The sequence below is a fragment of the Panthera tigris genome, chromosome D4 (genome assembly GCF_018350195.1).
Source record: "Panthera tigris isolate Pti1 chromosome D4, P.tigris_Pti1_mat1.1, whole genome shotgun sequence".
Classification (NCBI taxonomy): Eukaryota; Metazoa; Chordata; class Mammalia; order Carnivora; family Felidae; genus Panthera; species Panthera tigris.
The window spans coordinates 16,645,921-16,668,210 of record NC_056672.1 but is presented as its reverse complement, the minus strand read 5'-3'; the positions used below and the strand labels follow the sequence as shown (position 1 = coordinate 16,668,210).

General features: G+C 38.8%; 1 protein-coding gene across 1 annotated transcript in view; it reads left to right on the top strand.

Moving 5' to 3' along the window:
• Window positions 1-22,290, top strand: part of TRPM6 (transient receptor potential cation channel subfamily M member 6) — a 202,834-nt gene that overhangs the window by 109,508 nt on the left and 71,036 nt on the right. The window contains exons 14-22 of the mRNA XM_042963460.1: window positions 967-1,039; window positions 1,160-1,260; window positions 4,506-4,640; window positions 5,976-6,029; window positions 9,103-9,255; window positions 11,385-11,519; window positions 13,213-13,493; window positions 14,961-15,189; window positions 19,895-20,047. Coding sequence (XP_042819394.1) covers window positions 967-1,039; window positions 1,160-1,260; window positions 4,506-4,640; window positions 5,976-6,029; window positions 9,103-9,255; window positions 11,385-11,519; window positions 13,213-13,493; window positions 14,961-15,189; window positions 19,895-20,047 — 1,314 coding nt within the window. The remainder of the gene's footprint in view (window positions 1-966; window positions 1,040-1,159; window positions 1,261-4,505; window positions 4,641-5,975; window positions 6,030-9,102; window positions 9,256-11,384; window positions 11,520-13,212; window positions 13,494-14,960; window positions 15,190-19,894; window positions 20,048-22,290) is intronic.

The following is a 22,290-nucleotide window of genomic DNA, read 5'->3' as shown; positions in this document are numbered from 1 at the left end:
CCTCAAACTCACTAGTTGGTGGCATTTCTGGGCTTGCCAGACTTGGCTCTTTTTTTTCCAAACAGTTCCCTTTACTATATAAAATATATTTGCATTTAGAAAGCTTGAGATACATTCCTTAACAGCAAGCAGCCTTTTATAATCATAAGTAAAATCCTTATTTGTCTTAAAAAAATCAGTCTCATGTCCGGATGCATTGGACATTGACATTGTGAAGACCGGCTGTGCCCATCTGTTGTAGTTACTCACTGGGTGCATTGTAATTGCCTCACTTATTTTATGAAAAATCCTTGAGGATTCACTTCTCATGAAAAAAGCAAAAATTTTAGTTTCTCAGACTACGTGAACAGAAGGATGTCATATGGTATCGCTTCAAAAGGAATGATTTTTTTTTTTTTTCGCATTAGGAATTGACACCGAGGGGCTCCTGGGTGGCTCGGTTGGTTAAGTGTCTGACTTTGGCTCAGGTCATGATCTCACAGTTCATGGGTTTGAGCCCCACATTGGGCTCTGTGTTGATGGCTCAGAGCCTGGACTCTGCTTCAGATTCTGTCTCTCCCTCTGTCTCTGCCCCGCCCCTGCTTGCACTCTGTCTTTCTCTCTCTCTCAAAAATAAATAAACATTAAAAAAATTTTTTTAAAAAGGAATTGACACTGTTTCTTTTCATTATAGTGTATCCATAGTAAATTTAGTGTAGTCATGTTTTTTCATGTGTTTCCTGTAGGATACATGGAATTTTTACGTTTTTTTTCCCTTGAGCTTCCACAATTCTCTATTACCCTATTTAAAAAGTTTTCTGAGTAAAAAGGGAAAGTAACAAATCAAGGAGATTAACTCTATGTGGTTTTTTACATTAATGTTTTGCTCAACTCATTAGCTCTAGAATGCATTTTGTGGGTACTTTTTGAAGCCATTTCTTTATGAGCTCCCAAAATGTATGACTTTCTGTGTTTCAACTGCTATAGATGACCATATTTGATGCTGATTCTGAGGAGTCACCAGACCTTGATTTAGTAATCCTAACGGCTCTGCTAAAAGGTGAGTGTCTGACGAGGTTACATGTCTTCCTCATTTCCTCTTCTCACGTTCCGTGGAACTCAGTGTTTTTTATGTGGATATTTTAAATAGGATCTATTCTTGTTCCCTTCTTTACCCTAGGCACAAATTTAGCAGCATCAGAACAATTAAATCTGGCAATGGCTTGGGACAGAATGGACATTGCCAAGAAACATATCCTAACTTATGGACAACATTGGAAGGTATAGTGAGAATGAAGTTATTTTGGAAAAATATTTGGCTTGTAAGGGAGGGCCAAAAAAAAAAAAATGGAGGAGAGATAGATTGGTTTGGGAGGGGTGTGGAGGTAGCATTGCAATAGCTGGGTCCCCAGGATACCGGAGACATTTTTCTCATCAACTTTGTCTCCCTAAAAACATGTCTTTCCCCCTCAGGCTCTGCAGCCTGATTGAAACTGGCAAACAAAGTTGGGAGAAAGAAAGAATGGAAGCATATTTTATTTATTTTTTTCTATGGCCAGATTTTTATATTGTGATTTCAAACTTGAAGTTTTCCTTATTTTTGAATTAAAATGTACTCACAATAGAAATAAGTGAAAACAGCGAAAAAGTGAAAGAAGAAAGATTATCCATCGTGCTAATGATAATCACTATTAACATTTCGTTTTTAAGAACTGCAGTTGTGACCATACCATCGGTATATTATCCTTCAGTCAAACTAATACATGCACATTATTTAAAACTTTTTTTGGGGGGGGCGCCTGGGTGGCTCAGTCGGTTGGGCGTCCGACTTCAGCTCAGGTCACGATCTCCCGATCTCGCGGTCCGTGAGTTCGAGCCCCGCGTCGGGCTCTGGGCTGATGGCTCAGAGCCTGGAGCCTGCTTCCGATTCTGTGTCTCCCTCTCTCTTTGCTCCTCCCCCGTTCATGCTCTGTCTCTCTGTCTCAAAAATAAATAAACGTTAAAAAAAAAAATTTTTTTTTAATTAAAAAAAAAAACAACTTTTTTTTTTTTTGAGAGAGAGAGGGAGGAGGGAGAGCACGTGAGGGAGAATGTGCACACGTGTGCATGAGCAGGGGAGGGTCAGAAAGAGAAGGAGAGAGAGAGAACCCCAAGCAGGCTCTACACTGTCGGCACAAAGCCCAATGCGGGGCTTGATCCTGCCAACAATGAGATCATGACCTGAGCCAAAATCAGGAGTCAGACGCGTAACTACCTGAGCCACCCGGGTGCACCATTTTTAAAACATCTAATGGTACTAAAAGGCACTAAAACAATAACAACAACACACAACAACAACAACAACAAGAAACACAGTAGTTCTTTGGCCTGCTGACCAGGAGACCCAAGTATTTTTGACGGTTTTTGATTGTACTGATATTTCAAAATCTCCGTATTTCTAAATAACAAATCATATTGCTCTTTTCTGATTCATCTATTTTAGAGACCTCTCAACATTTCTGTCTGTGGTGCTGTCCTCACTGCTACAATCTGGACTGGTTGCCTGCTGTTCCCGGTTCTGGGCTATCGTGCTGGAATCTACCTTCATCATAGTGGAGATTCCCTTTGCCTCTCTCCTGTAGTGGAGCACCTGTTCTCTGTATCCCGTGCCTTCCTCTTGTTGGGCTTGCTGCTTTATTTTAATGGGGTGCATCCTTCAGTAGCTTTCTGAGAAAGGGAACATGGGAGAGAAGCATTTTGAGAACTCACATGTTTGGAGATATTTTAATTAAAGACCAGAACTCATTTTGAATGCTTAGCTTCCAGCATTCAACATTGCTATTGAGAATAAAAATCTTTCTGTTTTCTGCTCCTTTGTCACCATTTCTTTTCCTCTCTGGAAGTTCAAAAAAATATCTTTCTAGTGTTTTCCGATTTCACAATGATGCGTGCTGCTGTGAGTCTGGGTATCCATAATGCTGGGCAGATGCTTTCAACTTAGCAATCACATGTTTCCATGCTGGGGAATTTGCTTCCTGTTTATTCTGGGTTCTCTTTCTGGAATTCATAGCATTTAAATGTTGGACCTATATGGGGCGCCTGGGTGGCTCAGTCGGTTAAGCGGCCGACTTCGGCTCAGGTCATGATCTCGCGGCCCGTGAGTTCAAGCCCCACGTCGGGCTCTGTGCTGACAGCTCGGAGCCTGGAGCCTGCTTCCGATTCTGTGTCTCCCTCTCTCTCTGACCCTCCCCTGTTCATGCTCTGTCTCTCTCTGTCTCAGAAATAAATAAAAAAATTAAAAAAAAAAATGTTGGACCTATGGACTGCTCCTCTAATCTTATCTTTTCCCTTTTATCTTCTGTATCTTTCCTTTGCTAGATTTCCTCAACTTTCCTTTTCATGCCTTATGTGGAGCTTTTTGTTTCTGGTAGCATACTATTAATTTCTAGGAGCAAATTTGTTCTTTGCTTTTTTTTTTTTTTTTTTTTTAAAGCATCCTGAATGTAGTATCTTATTTCCCTGAGGATATTGATAGGTTTTTTTTGTTTTTGTTTTTGTTTTTGTTTGAGGTTTTCTTCTTCCTGAATTGTCTGATTCTTACTGATTGATGTTTTGTGGTGTGTCTTTTCTGGGCTTTTTATTTAAGAGTGGAGGAGAGAAAGCTCTTTAGAAATTCTGAGCATCTAGGTGAAGCTTAGCTGTAGTTTTGAGCTTCACGGTGGAGTGATCTGGACGCCGTTTGTTGGGGGACCTGAGATGACAGCATATTCCCGCCTTTTCTCTTAGTTCCTTTACCAGAAAAGAATCCTCCAGACCCCTGCCTGGATAAGGTAAAAGCCTTGTTGCTAGTGTTAATGGAAGTCAGACGGGGGAAGAGGATTGGGAAGGTCTCGACATTAGGAATTCAGTATTTGTACATCGATGTCCTCCTGAAGCTGCCAGGATTTTGTGGCAGAGATCTGTTTGGTTCTTGGCTTTTCCCAGTTTCGATTTCTGGGGACTTTTACCTTGGGGGATTCTGGGGACTACTAAGTCAATTACCACTTGACCATCTCCTTTCCGGCTTCCAAAATGTTACTCTCTGGACCTCTGTGTTCTTGTGGATTCATTTCTTTAAAAAAAATTATTTTGCTATAATTTTAGTAACGTTTTAGGTCAGAATAAAATTAAATGAGTGTTTTTAATTTGCCATTTGTATTCAGATACCAGTGTAGTTTAAATGAAAACATGCCAAGTGAACACAACAACAAAAAAATAACCTTGATTTTTGTTTTATTAGAATTGCATTAAACCTACACATTAATTTGGGATGTTTACAATTATCAGTCTTCTGGAACCAGAACAGATTTATTTAAGGTGTCTTTTGTGCCTTCAAGTTCGCTTTTTATTATTTCTTCACTCAGGTCCTGAACATTTCTACTACGATTGTATTTTATGATTGTTGTGTCTGTATTGAGATCAAATATATGTAATTCTTTACATATATTTTTCAAGTTTCTGCTTTCTTAATTATCTCTATGTCTCTTATGTATTTCTACCTTCCGAAGCCTGGCACACTGGAGCAAGCAATGTTAGATGCTTTGGTGATGGATCGAGTGGATTTTGTGAAGCTCCTAATAGAATATGGAGTGAACCTCCATCGCTTTCTTACCATCCCCCGACTGGAAGAGCTCTATAATACAGTGAGTATTGGAACATCCCATCAACCACCTCCCTTAGGCTTTATTTATTAATTAGCTTAAGCTTTAGCTTAAGCTAAATGAATATTAAATGTTCGTCTCCTTGAATATTCATGTACAAAGATAAATTAGAGATTTCTCAACCAAAGGGCAAACATTCTTACCAAATCTATTTTATCCTATAGTCATTTCTGTGTTTTTTATTTTAATTAATTACACAGAATAGAAATATCAACTCATCTAAGAAAATACCACAGTATTTATAAGACCACAATTAAAGCCAATAATGTGAATAAGGACAAATTGCTTTTATTGAGTTGTTGGAGGCATCTCAACCTAAGGCCACCGTTAAAAGTCTGTTCCTGCAACTTTCCTATGCAAACCCTTTATTGAACATAGACCAGCTTACTCACTGTAAAAACACCATTTGCTCAAGCCAAGCACCCTTCTTGAAATGTCCTTTCTTGGCCTTTGAATCTCACCCTTTCTTCAAAGCCCTATGCAAGGCCTGCCTTTTTGAATATTCCAGTTCACAGTAAATCTGATCTTATGGTACATATTTTTTGCAACTCTTTTTGAACACACACAGTCTTGATAGTTTAGGTTATTTTCTCATGTAAGTCCCCACTCTCTTCAATTAGACTGTAAACACTATGAAGAAAGTACTTTTATTCTTCACTGACTCCCTCAAAACTTGCCTGAGTGTGGTAAGCATTCAATAAGTATTTGTTGATGGAATGTAATTGTGTGATGGATGGGGTTTGTAATTGTGTAGCTTATATATGATAAAGGATAGCTATAAACTATTTAAGATTTATTTTTATCTCTTGAAAAAAATAAAGTTAATTACGTTTTTACTATCTACGTATATATCTTTTTAAAATACATCTTGGGGGCACCTGGGTGGCCCAGTCTGTGAAGCCCCTGACTTCAGTTCAGGTCACGATCTCAACGGCTAGTGGGTTGGAGCCCCGCGTCGGGCTCTGTGCTGACCGCTCCGAGCCTGCAGCCTGCTTCGGATTCTGCGTCTCCCTCTGTCTCTGCCCCTTCCCTGCTCACACTCTGTCTCTGTCTCTTTCTCTCTCTCTCTCTCAAAATAAACAAACATTAAAAACATTTAAAAAAAATACATCTTGCTTTGAAAATTATTTTAGTCTGATTATGTCTTCTCTTAGGGAGTACCTTTCTAATAATTAATTGGGGTGAGCTTCATTACTAAAGAGGTTGAAGAAAATTTTCAGTATTCTGGGTTATTTGTACATTCTGAAATAAAATATTTTTTCCCCTTGCACGTGGTGATTAAAAGGAATCATTTTTTTCTTTTCTTCTTTATGACAGAAACAAGGACCCACCAATATGCTGTTGCATCATCTTGTCCGAGATGTAAAGCAGGTAACCCAATTACGAATGCGGACAGATTTCTTTGTGTGTTGCCTTAGCTTTGTGATTGAGGTATTGCCAGATTTTGCCCTGTAAAATGTACATTTGGATTTTCTAGTGAATTACCTACCCTCTTTGCCTCCGACTCTGAATAATTTCATCACCAAACAATACTCGGAAGGTTTTTTTTCCTTGTAATTTATTTTATGTTTTTAAGGATTTGATCTACCAAGTAAGTGGCACTAACTAATAATTATTTTCTCTGATAAAATATATGAACCGGAGACATATAAAACTTTCAATCAGAACATTAGCTCAACACGATACAACAGTATTGCCAATGATGATCATATTTGCTGAAAATAAAGAAATTTTGTCCTTGTCCGGTTGTCTTTATCGGAGGACTAATATGTGCTTTGCATTGTTTTGTTATTGTTTTGACTATAAGCGATAGCTTGGGGTCCCTATCTTCTTTTGTAAGCCTACACATTGTTCTAGGGAGCCAGGAGGAATCACACTGCTCTATACCCTTGCTCATATTCTGCTTCTAGTGTTCGCATTGAACTCTGACTTACATCAGACTTCAAATAAAATCATCTATTAGTTACCAAACCTTCCCAACTTTTTTTGTTTTTTAATGTTTTATTTATTTTTGAAAGAGAGAGAGAGAGAGAGAGAGAGAGAGAGAGAGAGACAGAGTACAAGCAGGGGAGGGGCAGAGAGAGAGGGAGACACAGAATCCGAAGCAGGCTCCTGGCTCTGAGCTGTCAGCACAGAGCCCAGGCAGGGCCAAACTCATGAACCGCGAGATCATGACCTGAGCCAAAGTTGGATGCTTAACTGACTGAGCCACCCAGGAGCCCCCAAACCTTCCCACTTTAACAGACTTTTATGCCTTAATTCCTTCTCTTTTAATCACCAAGAACTTTTATTCACATCTGCAGAAAATTAGGAGAGACTTTTTTTTTGTCCCCATGATTAAAATCCATCCCTGGCACACTTTAAAAGTACTTCTCTCATTTCTCTGAAGTCTGGTTTTCTTGATGGAGAGTGTCCAGGCTTTCTGGCTATGTTGACTTGGTGGGAGAGCCTTGGCGGAGGAAGACGTGTAGTTGGCAAAGTTAGACGTAAGCAAAAGAGTCCGTGGTGATATAAATTTAGTTTGCGTGATTTCTGCTAGATCAAAATAATTCTCCGTAGATCATTTCCTTGAACTTTGATTCTATTACAGTAAGTGAAAGAAAAAGGAATGGAATAAGTTAAATATGCTTTTAACTAGGAGCAACTAAGAGCATTAGTTTTGGTATTCCTTGCAAAAAGTAAATTATGGATATGAAAAAGAAATTATTTACATTTATTCGTATGTGAAATATGTAAATACATATTTATATTATTTATTGCATTTATTTATAAATAAGCAAATATACATATGTACATAAAGCCTTATTTCTTGTTCAAAGCTTTGTGAATGTTGTTCATAATCTGTTTGTTTCAAAGATCTTGTTCAGCACCGTGTGTGCCTTAAAAATGTTGAAATAAGTTGGATAGAGAAAGACAAATGCTGTGTGATTTCACTTAGATGTGGACTCTAGTAATCAAACAGAAACAGACTCGCAGATTCAGAGATCAAACTGTTGATTCCTGGAGAGGGCCAGAGTTGGATGGTGGGCTCAATAGGTGAAGGAGTTTATACAATAAATACGTCCTGGGGATGTAATGTACAGCATAGGGAATATAGTCAACGGTACGGTACTAACTTTTTATGGCAACAGGTGATAACTAGACTTATCATGGGGACCATTTCATAATGTGTAAAAATATGAAATCACTTTGATATGTACCTGAAACAAATAGGATAGTGTTTGTCAATTATACTTTAACTTAAAAAATGTACTGTGAATGGTAGTTGAGAGTAACAGTTATGAAGAGGTAGTAAGGTGGGTTTTAAGTGGTCAAAGTAATCTTCATTTAGACCAAGACGCATGTACGTGGAAATCTGCTGCTTAGCCCTCCTGCTCACCATTCCATGTGTTTTGGTAGCTTCATGTTTTGATATCTTACTTTGTTCTGTCATTCCATGTTCCTTATTTCTATTTGCTCTCCTTCCTTCCATATTCTCATGTTGTTTGCGATATAGTCCATTTCAATGGAGAGGTGAAAGATTTTGGATCACCTACATTCAGTATATTGAGGTGGAGGAAGAAATTTTCCTCAGTCCAAGGTTCTTCCAGCTGGACTAAGAATTACATTTTACATGCGACAGATTAGCAGGAAAAAAAACACCCAAAGTTTTATTGTGTGCACACAGAGACCCAATAATGAAATTGAGACCTCAAGAAATGACCAAGGCAGGCAGTTTTTATACTTTTCAGACAAAGAGACAATACATCTGTGAGGAATTGACAGGACAAAGAGAAGTTAACTTTGGGAGTTTGGGTTAGTAAGGAGTTCTAAACAGAACTTGGCAGGGGGAGTAAATTAGTAAAAAGTAACAAGGTTGTTTATGCAGCCTTCTCCACTCTCAATTTCTCATCTCTGGTGAAAAGGATGTCTCTTTATCTCGTGGTACAGGGAGGGTACCTTTTACAGGGAGAGTTATTTCCTGCTTTCAAGGGGACAGAGTCAGTCTGAGTGTTTTCTGGCACAGGCTGTCTCTTAAGTAACTTTTATTCAAAATAATATGTCAAAATGGCACATTCTGGTGATATCCTCCAGTGATTTTACTTCTGCTATAGTAGATCCATAATTTCCCGTTAAAAACAATCTTTTATACTATATTTAAGTGTATTTTATTATAAAGTATGTGTATGCATGAGAGAGAGAGAAAAAAAGAGAGTTGAATGAGCAAATATAAGCACACATTTGATGTCTGTGAAACTAAAAACACATTAAGGCCAAATTCGTTTTTCCATCTGAACAAGCAGACTGTATCACTAGTTGGTCACATTAATCGATCAATTTGTAAAGATGATTGAAAAGCGTGAGTCTGCCTCTTTGCACTTGACTGGGTTATGTTCTAACAGATGGCAAACCAGACCAAAAAAAGGCACTGAAAGTTACAGTCCATTACATGGTTTTGTTTCAGCATGCCCTTCTCTCAGGCTACAGAATAACACTGATTGACATTGGATTGGTCATCGAATACCTCATTGGTGGAGCTTATCGCAGCAGCTACACTAGAAAAAGTTTCAGAGCCCTCTACAACAACCTCTACAGAAAACGTAAGGTGCCACAATTGGTAAGTACCTGAGTAAAATTGGGGATGATAACTAGGAGTTACGCGTTTCGAAAAATGGCTTCGGAAGTTCAGATGGGAATAGCTTCTAAAACGGACATCTGTGTTTATGGACATTGACTGAGTCTCTGGTACGTGTCAATGACAGTGCTGGTCTAGGTTGGACATAAAGATCAGGAGTTTAGAAACTCTCAGAGGAAACAGATTTATGAATAACTAGCCATAATAGGGAACAGGATACAATAGGTGATGTACTGCCATAGAAGTAATGTGTTGAGAAAGATTTGAGGGGCGGATGACCAGTTCTTTTCTCTCCTTTTGAAAGTATAGAGGGGAAAGGCTTACTGGGCTTACATCTGTGAACTCCTAGTAGTCCGTAGTCTGGAAACCACAATCTTGGCACAGGTGTGTAAGGGTTATATTGGAAAATGCATGCAGAGTGTACTAGGTAAAAACACACACTGTACATACTTTATTTTCCATCATGTTTTCGAAAGTCTAGGAATGCAAAGTTAGAGTTGCTGCCTGGTTGATTAGCAGAGAAAACATTGCTGGTTTCTTAAAATCGCTGTTATTAACTGGTAGACTGAAGAGAGCCTTTCTTCTTAGAGGCTAACGGAAGTGTTAGAAAAGGTGGTTCGGGGCATTCTGGGGCAGTGACAGGCACAGTGTTGTGGACATGAGGATATGTTTCTGCAGTGGCAAGGAGGCCTTTGCTGCTGGTGCCGTGCTGACAGGTTGTGCAGGATGAGACTAGAAAGGAGGTTTGGGGTGGGCTCACAGGAAGAGTCCAGAATATGAGGCCACCTTTATTTATAAAGAATCAGGTAAAGTGAAAGCCCAACTTGTCTGTAAGAAATAAAAGAGCAAAACAAAAAGAAACTTAAATCTCACAGAGAAAATAATCTTCCCCGGGATTTCAAAGGCATAGGGATGCACTTGACATATGAGCTCCTTCACTTGAACTAAGTATTCCTTGCTGTGAGGTTCCCTGGGACAGGTATGAGGACTGACTGTGGCCTCGCTGTAGCCCAGCAGGGAACTCGCTAGGCGAGTACCCCTAGTGGTTTGTTCTTTTGAAATGGTATGAAATTACTACCCATTTCTGACTGTTTTCTGGTGAAGGAGTAGAGTTATTAGTAAATTCTGATGGTAAGTTAGATTGCAGCACTTATAAACACATGGTTTGGAGTCAGAGAGATTTGGGACAGAGGATTAGTTTTGCTCAATGTGAAATCTTGAATGAGAAACTTAACCTTTCTGTGTGTCATTTTCCTTATCTATAAAATGGGAATAACAATAGAACATCTCTTTCATAAATTCATCAAAAGGATTAAATAAAGTAACACCCGAAAGCACATATTCCTAGTATATGGAGGGTATAGAGTATGAATAATAATAGTCATTATGATTACTACTGACAATGCTGTTAATTCTGTATCACAATGATAATGATAATAATTTGAGTATTTTTTTAGAAGTCCAGATCCCATCATTTCTCTAATTTATATCTGTAGAATGTAAACTTAGATAGATAGATAGATAGATAGATAAATAAAGTAGCTCAAAGGCCATAGTTTGTATCAGCCCCTTTAAGAATGCTTCTTTTGGTTTCTCATTGATGAAAGCTTCATGCTGATAAGCAACAAATTATGTTGTTATTGGGTCTAATCACTGGAATTGCAGTGGTGATTCATAATATCTGGAGAAGTTCCATAACTTTCTAACTTAACCTTGGAGTTGTTTGTGAATGGGAACTTTCTCTTATCAGAACTGTGAATCTTTATTGCCTCTTCTGAACTCATTCCAGGTATAGAACATCCATTGATTTTTAATGGAATTTCCACATAGAGAAGGAATGCAGATATATAATAGGGAACAAAAGAACATGTTCTCTCAGACGTTAGGAAATAACTGTGCTTAATAAGGAGGTGATCATGAGAGGCTTTTGTGGGGTGAGTAATTAATTCTAATTATGGGCTAGAGACAGAACCATTGGATACTTGGTAGGATACCTGATACAACATAATGTTTTGTTTTCATTACTGTCTAGAAATGAGATGTTAATTGTCACCATACTAATATTCATTTCCCTTTTTGTTTTGTTTGAAAAACAAAATAACGTATGCCAGCAAGTGACCAGTTTTGCCGAAAGCCGTTCCCAGCCCCCTCTGCACCGAAGACGTCCCTCAGGAAATAGAAAGGAATCCGCAGAAAGCACTCTGCACTCCCAGTTCATTAGAACCGCCCAGCCTTACAAATTCAAGGTACCACTTATTTAGTTTTAGAAATTAAAAAAAAAAGTTTTTTTATTTTTTAGAGAGAGAGGGAGAGAGAGAGAAAGAGAAAGAGAAAGAAAGAGAAAAAGAAAGAATCCCAAGCAGACTCCACACTCAGCACAGAGCCTGACACGGGGCTGGATCCCATGACCCTGGAATCACGACCTGAGCTGAGATCAAGAGTTGGACACTCAACCAACTGAGCCACCCAGACACCCCTGAAACTTTTTTTTTTAAGTAATCTCTCTGCCCAATGTGAGGTTTGAAGTCACAACCCTGAGATCAGCCAGGTGCCCCACTACTTGTTTACTTTTAGACTTGAAAATAAAATTGTTCCTGCAGATTAGACCACTTCTTCATTTAAAGTTGGAGACGGGGAGGCACCAATAGACCATCTGCAAGTACCATAGGAAGGTGGGTGCCACTGCCGTCTTCCAACGACTGAGCGCTGTGAGCAAAGTTGCTATTCCACCGCTCCTCGCATTCCCTTAATTCCCTTTCTCGGGGCTACATGCTTTTGCTCAAGTTTCTGTATACACGATTCCTATGTTGGCTCAAAGAGGTTTGCTTTCCATAGCTCCTAGGATGAATGGATAGTTTATAAAATTACCCTTGATCACCATCAATGAGTACAAATTCCTTTTATTTATAGAAATAGAGGAAGCTTATAATTTTCTCTCTTATCCCCTTTTATCAAAAAGAATGATCATTGAATCTTGTTATTTAGCAGGCATTACGTTGGGTGCTTGGTGGAATTTGGGATGCAGATGGGTGGAGAAGTTATAAAGATGACTGAGAAATGATCCCACTCTCCCCGAAGTAATATGGTATTGCAGCATGATAAATATTGAAATAGAAATACGCACATAGTGATATAGAAGCACATGGGGGAGTTAAGGAGTGGCATTTCTGATGGGCTGTAAAGTGTTAGCTTACCAGGTAGAGAATAGTATTTCATTATTCCATATTACTATTACTAGAGGAATATAATCAGAATAAAGGAAAGGAAACTTAAAACCGATCAGTTTGGATACATGTTGTCAATACTAGTGACATTTTTCTAAGGGAAAGGTAATGAATTGATTTATAAAGTAAGGTTAGAGTAATTGAATAGTTCTCATTTATCCAGTATGTTATTTTGACCTATTTCCTGGGGAAATTAAAAATTGTCATAGGGGCGCCTGGGTGGCTCGTCGGTTAAGCGTCCGACTTCGGCTCAGGTCATGATCTCACAGTCTGTGGGTTCGAGCCCTGCATCGGGCTCTGTGCTGACAGCTCAGAGCCTGGAGCCTGCTTCCGATTCTGTGTCTCCCTCTCTCTCTGGCCCTCCCCTGCTCATGTTCTGTCTCTCTCTGTCGCAAAAATAAATAAAAACATTAAAAAAAAAATTAAAAAAAATTGTCATATAGTTATTGGGTCTATCCCAAAGGCGTAGTGTTTTAAGTTGTGCTAAATAAACACAAGGTATCTCAGCTTCTAGACCCTGGATCTGTCAGACACAATGAGAAATAGATCACCTAAAAGACCAAAATTTTGATTTCTGGTTTATAAATTTCCATTGTTATTTCCATCTCTTGTCAATGATTTAAAAAATATTCTTAGGATACCTGATATGTTTCATTAGGTCAAATATCATGCATCTGAGTATTTGGGACTCCATGTATATTTTATTTTCCAACAGGAAAAGTCTGTAGTCCTTCATAAATCAAGGAAGAAGTCAAAAGAAGAGCAAAATATATCCGATGACCCTGAGTCTACTGGCTTTATTTACCCTTACAATGACCTATTGGTTTGGGCTGTGCTAATGAAAAGACAGAAGATGGCCATGTTCTTCTGGCAGCATGGAGAGGAGGCCACGGTCAAGGCAGTGATTGCTTGTAAACTCTACCGAGCCATGGCCCATGAAGCTAAGGAGAGCAACATGGTGGATGATGCCTCAGAAGAGTTGAAAAATTACTCAAAGTAGGAGTTCTCTCTTCACTTCATACTAAACATCGACAGTTCTTAGAATGGTTAGACACTTTTATCTCCCTCACCTTAGAACTTGTAAGACGCATGGACTTGTTGCCGTGCATTTCCTGGGCTCTCCTGTAAATAAGAGTCTTTAGGTATTTCAGGGTGCTTTGTGGAACAAGCAGAAGAGAGTCGAGGGTTGGTCCTCAAATTAGGAGAGCTGCGTTTTGGTCTTAGTCCAGCTGTTTACTAATTGGGTGATTAGTTGGCCAGATTTCAGGACTCTGGTTTCCTCACATAGAATGTTCAGTTAATGATTTTGAACTCTCAAACTCTTTGATACTAAGTTAAGTGAAAACTTGTTGTTTACTTGTAGTACCTTTCAGGCAGGAAAACAAATAAATGTATTATGTGTCAAAGAACCAGAGCATGATGGCAAAAGACAGAAAAGTTAGAAATAGTTTTGATTTTTTTTTTTTTATTACTGAAGCATTATAATAGTGAGGAAAGAAGAGGGGCTAGAGCTAATGGAAACTAATGTGTAATTGTGACTTTTAAGTTTCAGAGAGGAGCGCCTGGATAGCTCAGTCGATTAAGTGTCAGACTTTTGATTTTGGCTCAGGTCATGATCTCACAGTTTGTGGGTTTGAGTCCCACATCGGGCTCTGTGCTGACAGCATGGAGCCTGCTTGGGATTCTCTCTCTCCCTCTCTTTCTGCCCCTCTCCTGCTCGCTCTTTCTCTTTCTCTCTCAAAATAAATAAATAAACTTAAAATAAAATAAAATAAAATAAAATAAAATAAAATAAAATAAAAGTTCCAGAGAGGGGCACCTGGAAGGCTCAATTTGAGCCCTGAGTCAGGCTCTGTTCTGACAGCTCGGAGCCTGCTTGGGATTCTCTCTCTTTCCCTCTCTCTCTGCCCATCCCCTGTTCTCTCTCTCAAAATATATACACAGTTTTTAAAAATAATAAAAAAAAAAAAAGATTCCGAGAGAATAGCAGGGTCTGCTTTTTAGAGTAAACAACCTCCCCAAAAATGTCTCCAAGTCTAGCTTCTTACTCAAGTCATCTATGTATTTTCTAAAATGTTAAGGAAAAAAAGGGTGACCCCATGATTTTCCTTAATCGCTAGTTCAGTATTGAACAGTCTTTTCTGTAAAAAAAATTCTTTATTAGGTCTTGTCAGAGAGCCCCAAACCAAGCTATGTATAGCCTGGTTTGTAGTGTAGACAGGCTTCTCCCCATGGATAGATAGCTCAGCCATGCCTGGTGTAAACCAAATTCTGGAAAGGGAGAACTGTTCATCTGAGCAGCAATCACTTTCAAATAGCTTCTGCAATCTGAGGTTATTCTGTTGCTGTTCATTCTTTTGCATCGGTCTTTCCTGAGTCTCCTCTCTCATCGTTTTGAATGTTACTGGGACTCTCACCTGCATTTTTTTTTTTTTTTTTGCCACTGACTGTGTGTCATTACAGACAGTTTGGCCAGCTTGCCCTGGATGTGTTGGAGAAGGCATTCAAGCAGAATGAAAGAATGGCCATGAAACTGCTGACCTACGAACTCAAGAACTGGAGCGATTCCACCTGTCTGAAACTGGCCGTGTCTGGAAGGTTGCGGCCCTTCGTTTCACATACTTGCACCCAGATGCTGCTGACAGACATGTGGACTGGGCGCCTGAAAATGAGGAAACATGCTTGGCTAAAGGTACATTGACTCACAGAGAACGCACTGGTGGTTGCCAAAGGGGAGGAGGCTGGGGGGATGGGCAAAATGGGCGAAGGGGAGAGGCAGGCACAGGCTTCTAGTTATGGAATGAGTAAGCCACAGGGATGAACGGCGCAGCGCAAGGAATGTGGTCAGTGGTGCTGTGGTCGTGTTGTGTGGAGACAGACGGTAGCTACACTTGTGGGGAGCACAGTGCAAGCATGGAGGTCTCAAGTCTCTGTTCTGTACACCCGAAACTAATGTAACCTTGTGGGTCAGCTGTACTTGAATTGAAAGAAAAAGGTGTATTTGGGGCGCCTGGGTGGCCCAGTTGGTTAAGCATCCAACTCTTGATTTTGGCTCAGGTCATGGTCTCATAGTTCGTGGGATGGAGCCCCACGATGGGCTCTGTGCTGTCAGTGCTTGGGTTTCTCTCTCTCCCTCTCTTCTTGCCCCTCCCCTGCTCATTCATTTCTTTCTCTCTCCAAATAAATAAGTATACTTAAAAAAAAAAGATGTATTTACTTGCTGTATAGAATTTAATATCGGTTTAATCTGAAGGTCTGTATTCTGGACTTCATTTTTCCCTTGTTGTGGAAGAGTATATTCAGGAAAGCCAGTTAGTATCTTTGGCTCTCACAGATGAGCCGGGGTCTTCCCAGGGGAGCCTCTGACACTACTTTATCTCCCGGTTTCTTTTTTTAAAAATGGGGATGAGGGGCGCCTGGGTGGCTCAGTCGGTTAAGCGTCCGACTTCGGCTCAGGTCATGATCTCGCGGTCCGTGAGTTCGAGCCCCGCGTCAGGCTCTGTGCTGACAGCTCAGAGCCTGGAGCCTGTTTCGGATTCTGTGTCTCCCTCTCTCTCTGACCCTCCCCCATTCATGCTCTGTCTCTCTCTGTCGCAAAAATAAATAAACGTTAAAAAAAAATTTTTTTTTTAAATAAAAAAAAATAAAAATGGGGATGATTGTACCAACTCTGTCCATCAAAAGGCATTCTCTTGTGAAGGTGGTTAGAAGTTGGAAGCATATACAAACGTATACAAGATTTCATTCCCTTTTTTTTTATTTTTATTTTTTTAAAATTTACATCCAAATTAGTTAGCATATAGTGCGACAATGATTTCAGGAGTAGATTCCTTAGCGCCCTTTACCCATTTAGCCCATCCTCTCTCCCACAACCCCTCCAGTAACCCTCAGTTTGTTCTCCAGATTTATGAGTCTCTTCTGTTTTGCCCCCCTCCCTGTTTTTATATTATTTTTGCTTCCCTTCCCTTATGTTCATCTGGTTTGTCTCTTAAAGTCCTCATGAGTGAAGTCATATGATTTTTGTCTTTCTCTGACTACTTTCACTTAGCATAATACCCTCCAGTTCCATCCACGTAGTTGCAAGTGGCAAGATTTCACTCTTTTTGATTGCCAAGTAATACTCCATTATATATATATATATATATATACCACTTCTTCTTTATCCATTCATCCATCGACGGACATTTGGGCTCTTTCCATACTTTGGCTATTGTTGATTGTGCTGCTACAAACATGGGGGTGCATGTGTCCCTTTGAAACACCACACCTGTATCCCGTGGATAAATGCCTAGTAGTGTAATGGCTGGGTCGTAGGGTAGTTCTATTTTTAGTTTTTTGAGGAACCTCCATACTGTTTTCCAGAGTGGCTGCACCAGCTTGCATTCCCATACAAGATTTCATTCTTAGTAAACTCCATTACCTCTGATAATTATAACAGAACTAAATGAGCCTTTTTAGTGAAATTTTTTTCATCTTAAGAATATTAACCAACAATAAACTAAATAAAATCAACAATTTCTGTTCTCTTCATCCAATGTGATGTTTTAGGGAATAATGCTTATTTTATTTTATTTTTTTTTAAGTTTATTTATTTATTTTGAGAGACGGAGAGAAGGAGCATGAATGGGGGAGGAGCAGAGAGAGAGGGACAGAGGGAACCCAGGCAGGCTCCACACTGTCAGTGCAGAGCCCGACGTGGGGCTCTATCTCACCAACTGGGAGTTCATGACCTGAGCCGAGATTCAAGAGTAGGACACTTAACTGACTGAGCCACCCAGGTGTCCCTTAAATGCTTATTTTATAAAGCTGCCCTCAAACACATTTGTTCACCCATTTCCAGATTCTTCTACCCATTACAGTTTGGCCTCACCTCTCATCTTGAATTATCAAGAGTAATTTAGTTAACTACTAAAAACATTAGACTTTTGACATCAAATCTAAAGCTTTGGTTATGGTCAAGCTTATAAAGTCCTTATGCTTATAAAAACTGAATTAAAAGGAATAAAGCATGAGAATTAAGAGATACATTAAGACTGTATATTATTTTATTTTTCCTGCAGTTCTTAAAAATTGGTGTCCCAAATAGGACGACTTTCTTAAAAATATGTTTTTGTTGGACACACTATACAAAACACAAAGAAATAAAAGGCATAATATATAAAATAAATAAAAGAACTTGCACATTTCAATTCCACCAATGAGATTGCAAAAATAAGAGAAATTGAATCAAAACTTATTTCACATAGATTCCTCTTTTAAAAATATTGGATAAATAACAGCTGTTTCTAGAAGTTCTCCTTTGATCTGTTTTGATTTCAACTTTGGAAATGATGAAGCAGAGACACGAATGGGTCCACCTCTAGCTACGCAATCTCTGGCAATAACTGTTTTTAAATGTGTAGAGAATGAGATGGGGTAAGTTGGCTGCAAGTTTGAGCAGTAATTTTCCCCATGGCTGTGTCCTGTACATAGTTTAGTTTACTAGAAATCCTTTTTACTGAGAACTTAATAACATTTTGCTCCTCATATACCTTGTATCAACAAAGAGACCTAAGTGAAACAAGACTGAATGTTTTGCCCCAAAACACAGTGAGTCGAGAAAGAAGTCTGAATTAGCTACTTAAAATCTCTGAGCTGCAGGAAATCGCTCTCCCTGTGTAGATCCTGATTCCTCAGTGTTTGGCTTGTGAGTTTTGAGAACACATTTGCAAATGATTGTAAGGTGTCCTGGTTAGACTAATTCCAAGTGCATGAAGACTGGAGGAAGACCTTATAGGGTCTGGTGGAAGAGAAAACTCATTTAAATACTTATAGGGTGATAGGCTCCAACTGATCCCTTGGGAATGGGATATCGCTATCCTTGAGTAGTGTTTCATGAGGCAGTTGTCCTGCAAGGGCCAAGGGCAACAGAATGTGGAGTCTTTTCGGGAAGTGGGTTAGGAATTAATTAGTGTAATGGCATCATTGTGCCTGGTAACTATGATGTTTCCAGACCTAGAAGACCGTGTGTATTTTGGGTTCCACATCTGAAGAGAAAGCATATACTGTTCACACAAACAAAACCCTGTCAAAACTGGGACGGTCCTGAAAAACTTCTTATAGGAGATCAGGTTTTAAAATACAACAAAAAGTCATTTAGGCAGTGAAAGTTGACCAGGATATGACTTCAGTTTATTTAATCATGAATGGTGTGCAGTCAGGGTTAATTGTATTTTTGTTCACCGAATCCCAGAGAACTAAGGCCTGATTTTAGCTTGAAAGAAAAGTAGTGCTCAAGAAGTTGAGTTGTACATTTAGTAAATCTCCTACACTATTTATTCTTAAAAGCCATATAAATTGAACGTAAAATGATCTTTTGAATTAAAAAAATCTTTTGAGTAGCCCATAAATACATGAATAATAGCAATAATAATGAAGGAACTATGGATATCTGGATGTATACCTTCCTTGGGATTTACTGGCAAAGAAAATATTTGTGTAGGATGTGAGGTGAATCCACCAGAAGGTGGCACTTGGTATGTTTTTATATTCTTGATTTCATAATATGAATACATTTTAATGTGTTTTACGGGATAACTACTTAATGGCATTAAAAGGTTATGAAAGCAATATGCTCATGCTTACTGAAAAATAATACTTCTTACTGCCTGCTCCTACGGATAAATAATTACAGTGTAGCATACATATTTTTAAGCCTTTAAATGCATATATGTGTATGTACAGATCTTCTTTAATTTTTAATTTTCTTTTTGCACAGTAATGGGAGCACACTATATATGTTATTATATAGTTTGCTTTTATTCACATAACAATATAACTTGGATATCTTTTCATTATATTAAAAATTGCCTTTATCTTTTTAATGATTGCATAATATTCCACTCCTAGGTTGTCCTACACCAGCTATCCCTTTGGAGATGGATATTTAGGTTGACATAGACTTTTTTTTAAGTTTATTTATTTACTTGACAGGGGAGAGGGGGCAGAGCGAGGTAGGGAGAGAGAGAATCCCAAGAAAACTCTGTACTGTCAGTGTAGAGCTCAACACGGGGCTCGATCCCACGAATCGTGAAATCATGACCTGAGCCAAAATCAAGAGTTGGACGCTCAACTGACAGAGCCACCCAGGTACCCCAGGTTGACATAGGTTTTTTGCTATTACACATAACCCTGCAACAATCATCCCTATACACATGCACTTGTATTTATGAGTATTTCTGAGAGAGACACTTCTAGAATTGGAATTGAGTCAACAAGTACATGTCGAATCAGGTTATCAACTGAATTGGGGATAGGTCTGACACTTTATGTACGTGAAAATCTTCATTTTGTTACTTGGCTAATACTTGTGACTTGTGTAACTCTTACTGTTTATTTTGCTTTATTTTCTTTCAAAGATCATCATAAGTATTCTTTTTCCACCCACCATTTTGTCATTGGAATTTAAAAGCAAAGCAGAGATGTCACATGTTCCCCAATCCCAGGACTTCCAGTTTGCGTGGTATTATGGTGACCAGAACGCCAGCAATGCCAAAGAAAGTGCTTATACGGTTAGTACAATATCCCCAGGAACTAAGTTTTCATATGCGTTCGTGCACATTTTCATACACCTGCACAAATGTACACATTCCCAAAATCTGTTTAGGAAACAACTTATTTAACAATCTTAGTCATATTATCTATGATCAGGCATAGCATGTATGATATGTCTAATTAACCCCCATATATGATTAAGCAAAATATCCCATTTCTTTGGGAAATAAAGTCTTTATTCTGCCTTGATGGCTGCTTCACTTTTCATTTTCCCTCGTGACAAGTAGAATAGAGTCACTGTTTCTCTAAAGTTACGATGAGGAATGCCTCATATCCTTAAAAATCTTTATTTGTAAAGATGCAGGTTTAGAATTTGCATTATCTTTACTGTTTCACTGCACAAGTTTTTTTACATTCGTTGTATCCAGTGACCAGCTAATTTTACTTGAGTTCCCAGCTGTATGTGCTTTCCTGAGTGACTTGGGCTACTGTTCTTGCAACCTGTCTTCGTTGGAAAGTCCCCAGTATTCTGTCTGTGCATGTATTTTTTGCTTTTTTGTCTCAGCTTGGATCATTGCTTATAAACTTGTTACTGTGGGTGCAGTGACCGTCTTCTGTGGTACTGAATATTTTAATGAGGCGTCTTTAGTCAGCATCTTTTTTGGATATGCTTTTGTACTTGCGAAGTATTCGTTATAGTATCTAAAAATGTATTCGATAAGTATTAAATTCAAAATAATTATCATTAGTGGGTATGGCTGACGTCCGTTTTGATTGGGTGAGCATCCATTCTGATTGGTTAATGCCCCTATCAGATCAGTTGTTAAATATTTTGACTCTCATGCCTGTTCGGGTATATATGTATTCCTCTCCTCTGCCCTCTCTCCCTTCCTTCCATCCTCACTTTGCTAAGGCTGATGTTTTATCTGGGGTTCTCAGAGTATAAGATGACAGGTGCATTCTAACCTCTGTGGAATGCGTGAGCAATTATCTTGCCAAGCTGGGCTAATCAAGTTGTCGCAATTGTGACTGTGCTGGCTAGATGATATGGTTACTAAGCACAGACCATTTCAAGTGTTTTTTTAAGGGAAGATAAGAAATGCAGTGTTGGCTTAACACCTTTAGAAATAGAATGAAGTCTTCATATGTGAGATATTTTGTTTGAATTTGCTCATTTATATGTTCACACTGAGTTAGTTTATTGAAGTGAACAATGGAGAAAGCTGCTTATCTACCTACCTATCTGTCTATCTATCTATCTATCCATCCATCCATCCATTCACCCACCTACTAATCTATAAACAAGTGTGTAAATATGTTGGCAGTTGGTAGCAAATAGTCCTTTGCAAGCGGATGTAACTTCACTTTTGGCTTTTACGGGTTTCATGGAAAGCTAAGCTCCCACAAACACTTAAGGCATTGTAGATAGCTGGAGCATTCCACTAAGTAGTCATTCTCAAAGGGGAACTCTTAGAGTAGGAAGTCCTTCCTTAAGTGGCAATTAACTGTGCTCTTAACATTGAAAAATATGGTACATTCTCACAATTCCCTGAAAAATTAAACTTTGGCTGTACTGTAGTGGTTCTGTTTATAACAATTGCCCACCTGGATGCTTTGGACATGGCCATATCAATTTATCAACTAAATTAATATTTAATGGCCACCTACCATGTGCCAGATAAGATACAATGTTCTGGGGACACTGCATGGTGGCTTCTGCCACCATGGGGCTTATAATCAGGCAGAGTACCCGCGATACCTCAGCATTATTCAATTTAAAGCATTTATTAAAAAGTGCTTCAAATTTGCCCCGTTCTGAATGGATTATAATCATGGTAACAATGTTCTCTTGTCTATGAATTTAACTAGAGCAATAGTTTTTGATTACCTGCTTTGTGTTTGGAATTTTGCTAGGCAGAGAGTCAGCATTTGATGAGACGGTAAGATTTCACAATGCTGATTAAATATAATATGCTTGATAAGTTGAAGAACACAATTTGTGTTCTATATTTTGGGAGAAAAGTGAAGACAGGTAGATGCTCTCTTAGCAGGTCTTTGTAGTTTGTCCTTGTGGTAATAGTGGGTGATAATGAATATAACGAAAGTACCACCGGTAATAGGAAAAGGAAGGCCATCGTTCTGAAGCTGTGTAGATTCACCCACTGCATCTGCTTCATGAGGTTTTATAAAAGTCCTTACTGAAGTCTCTACAGGTAAAATAATTTTGCCATCAGAAGTTTAATCTATCTAGCTGCTAGCC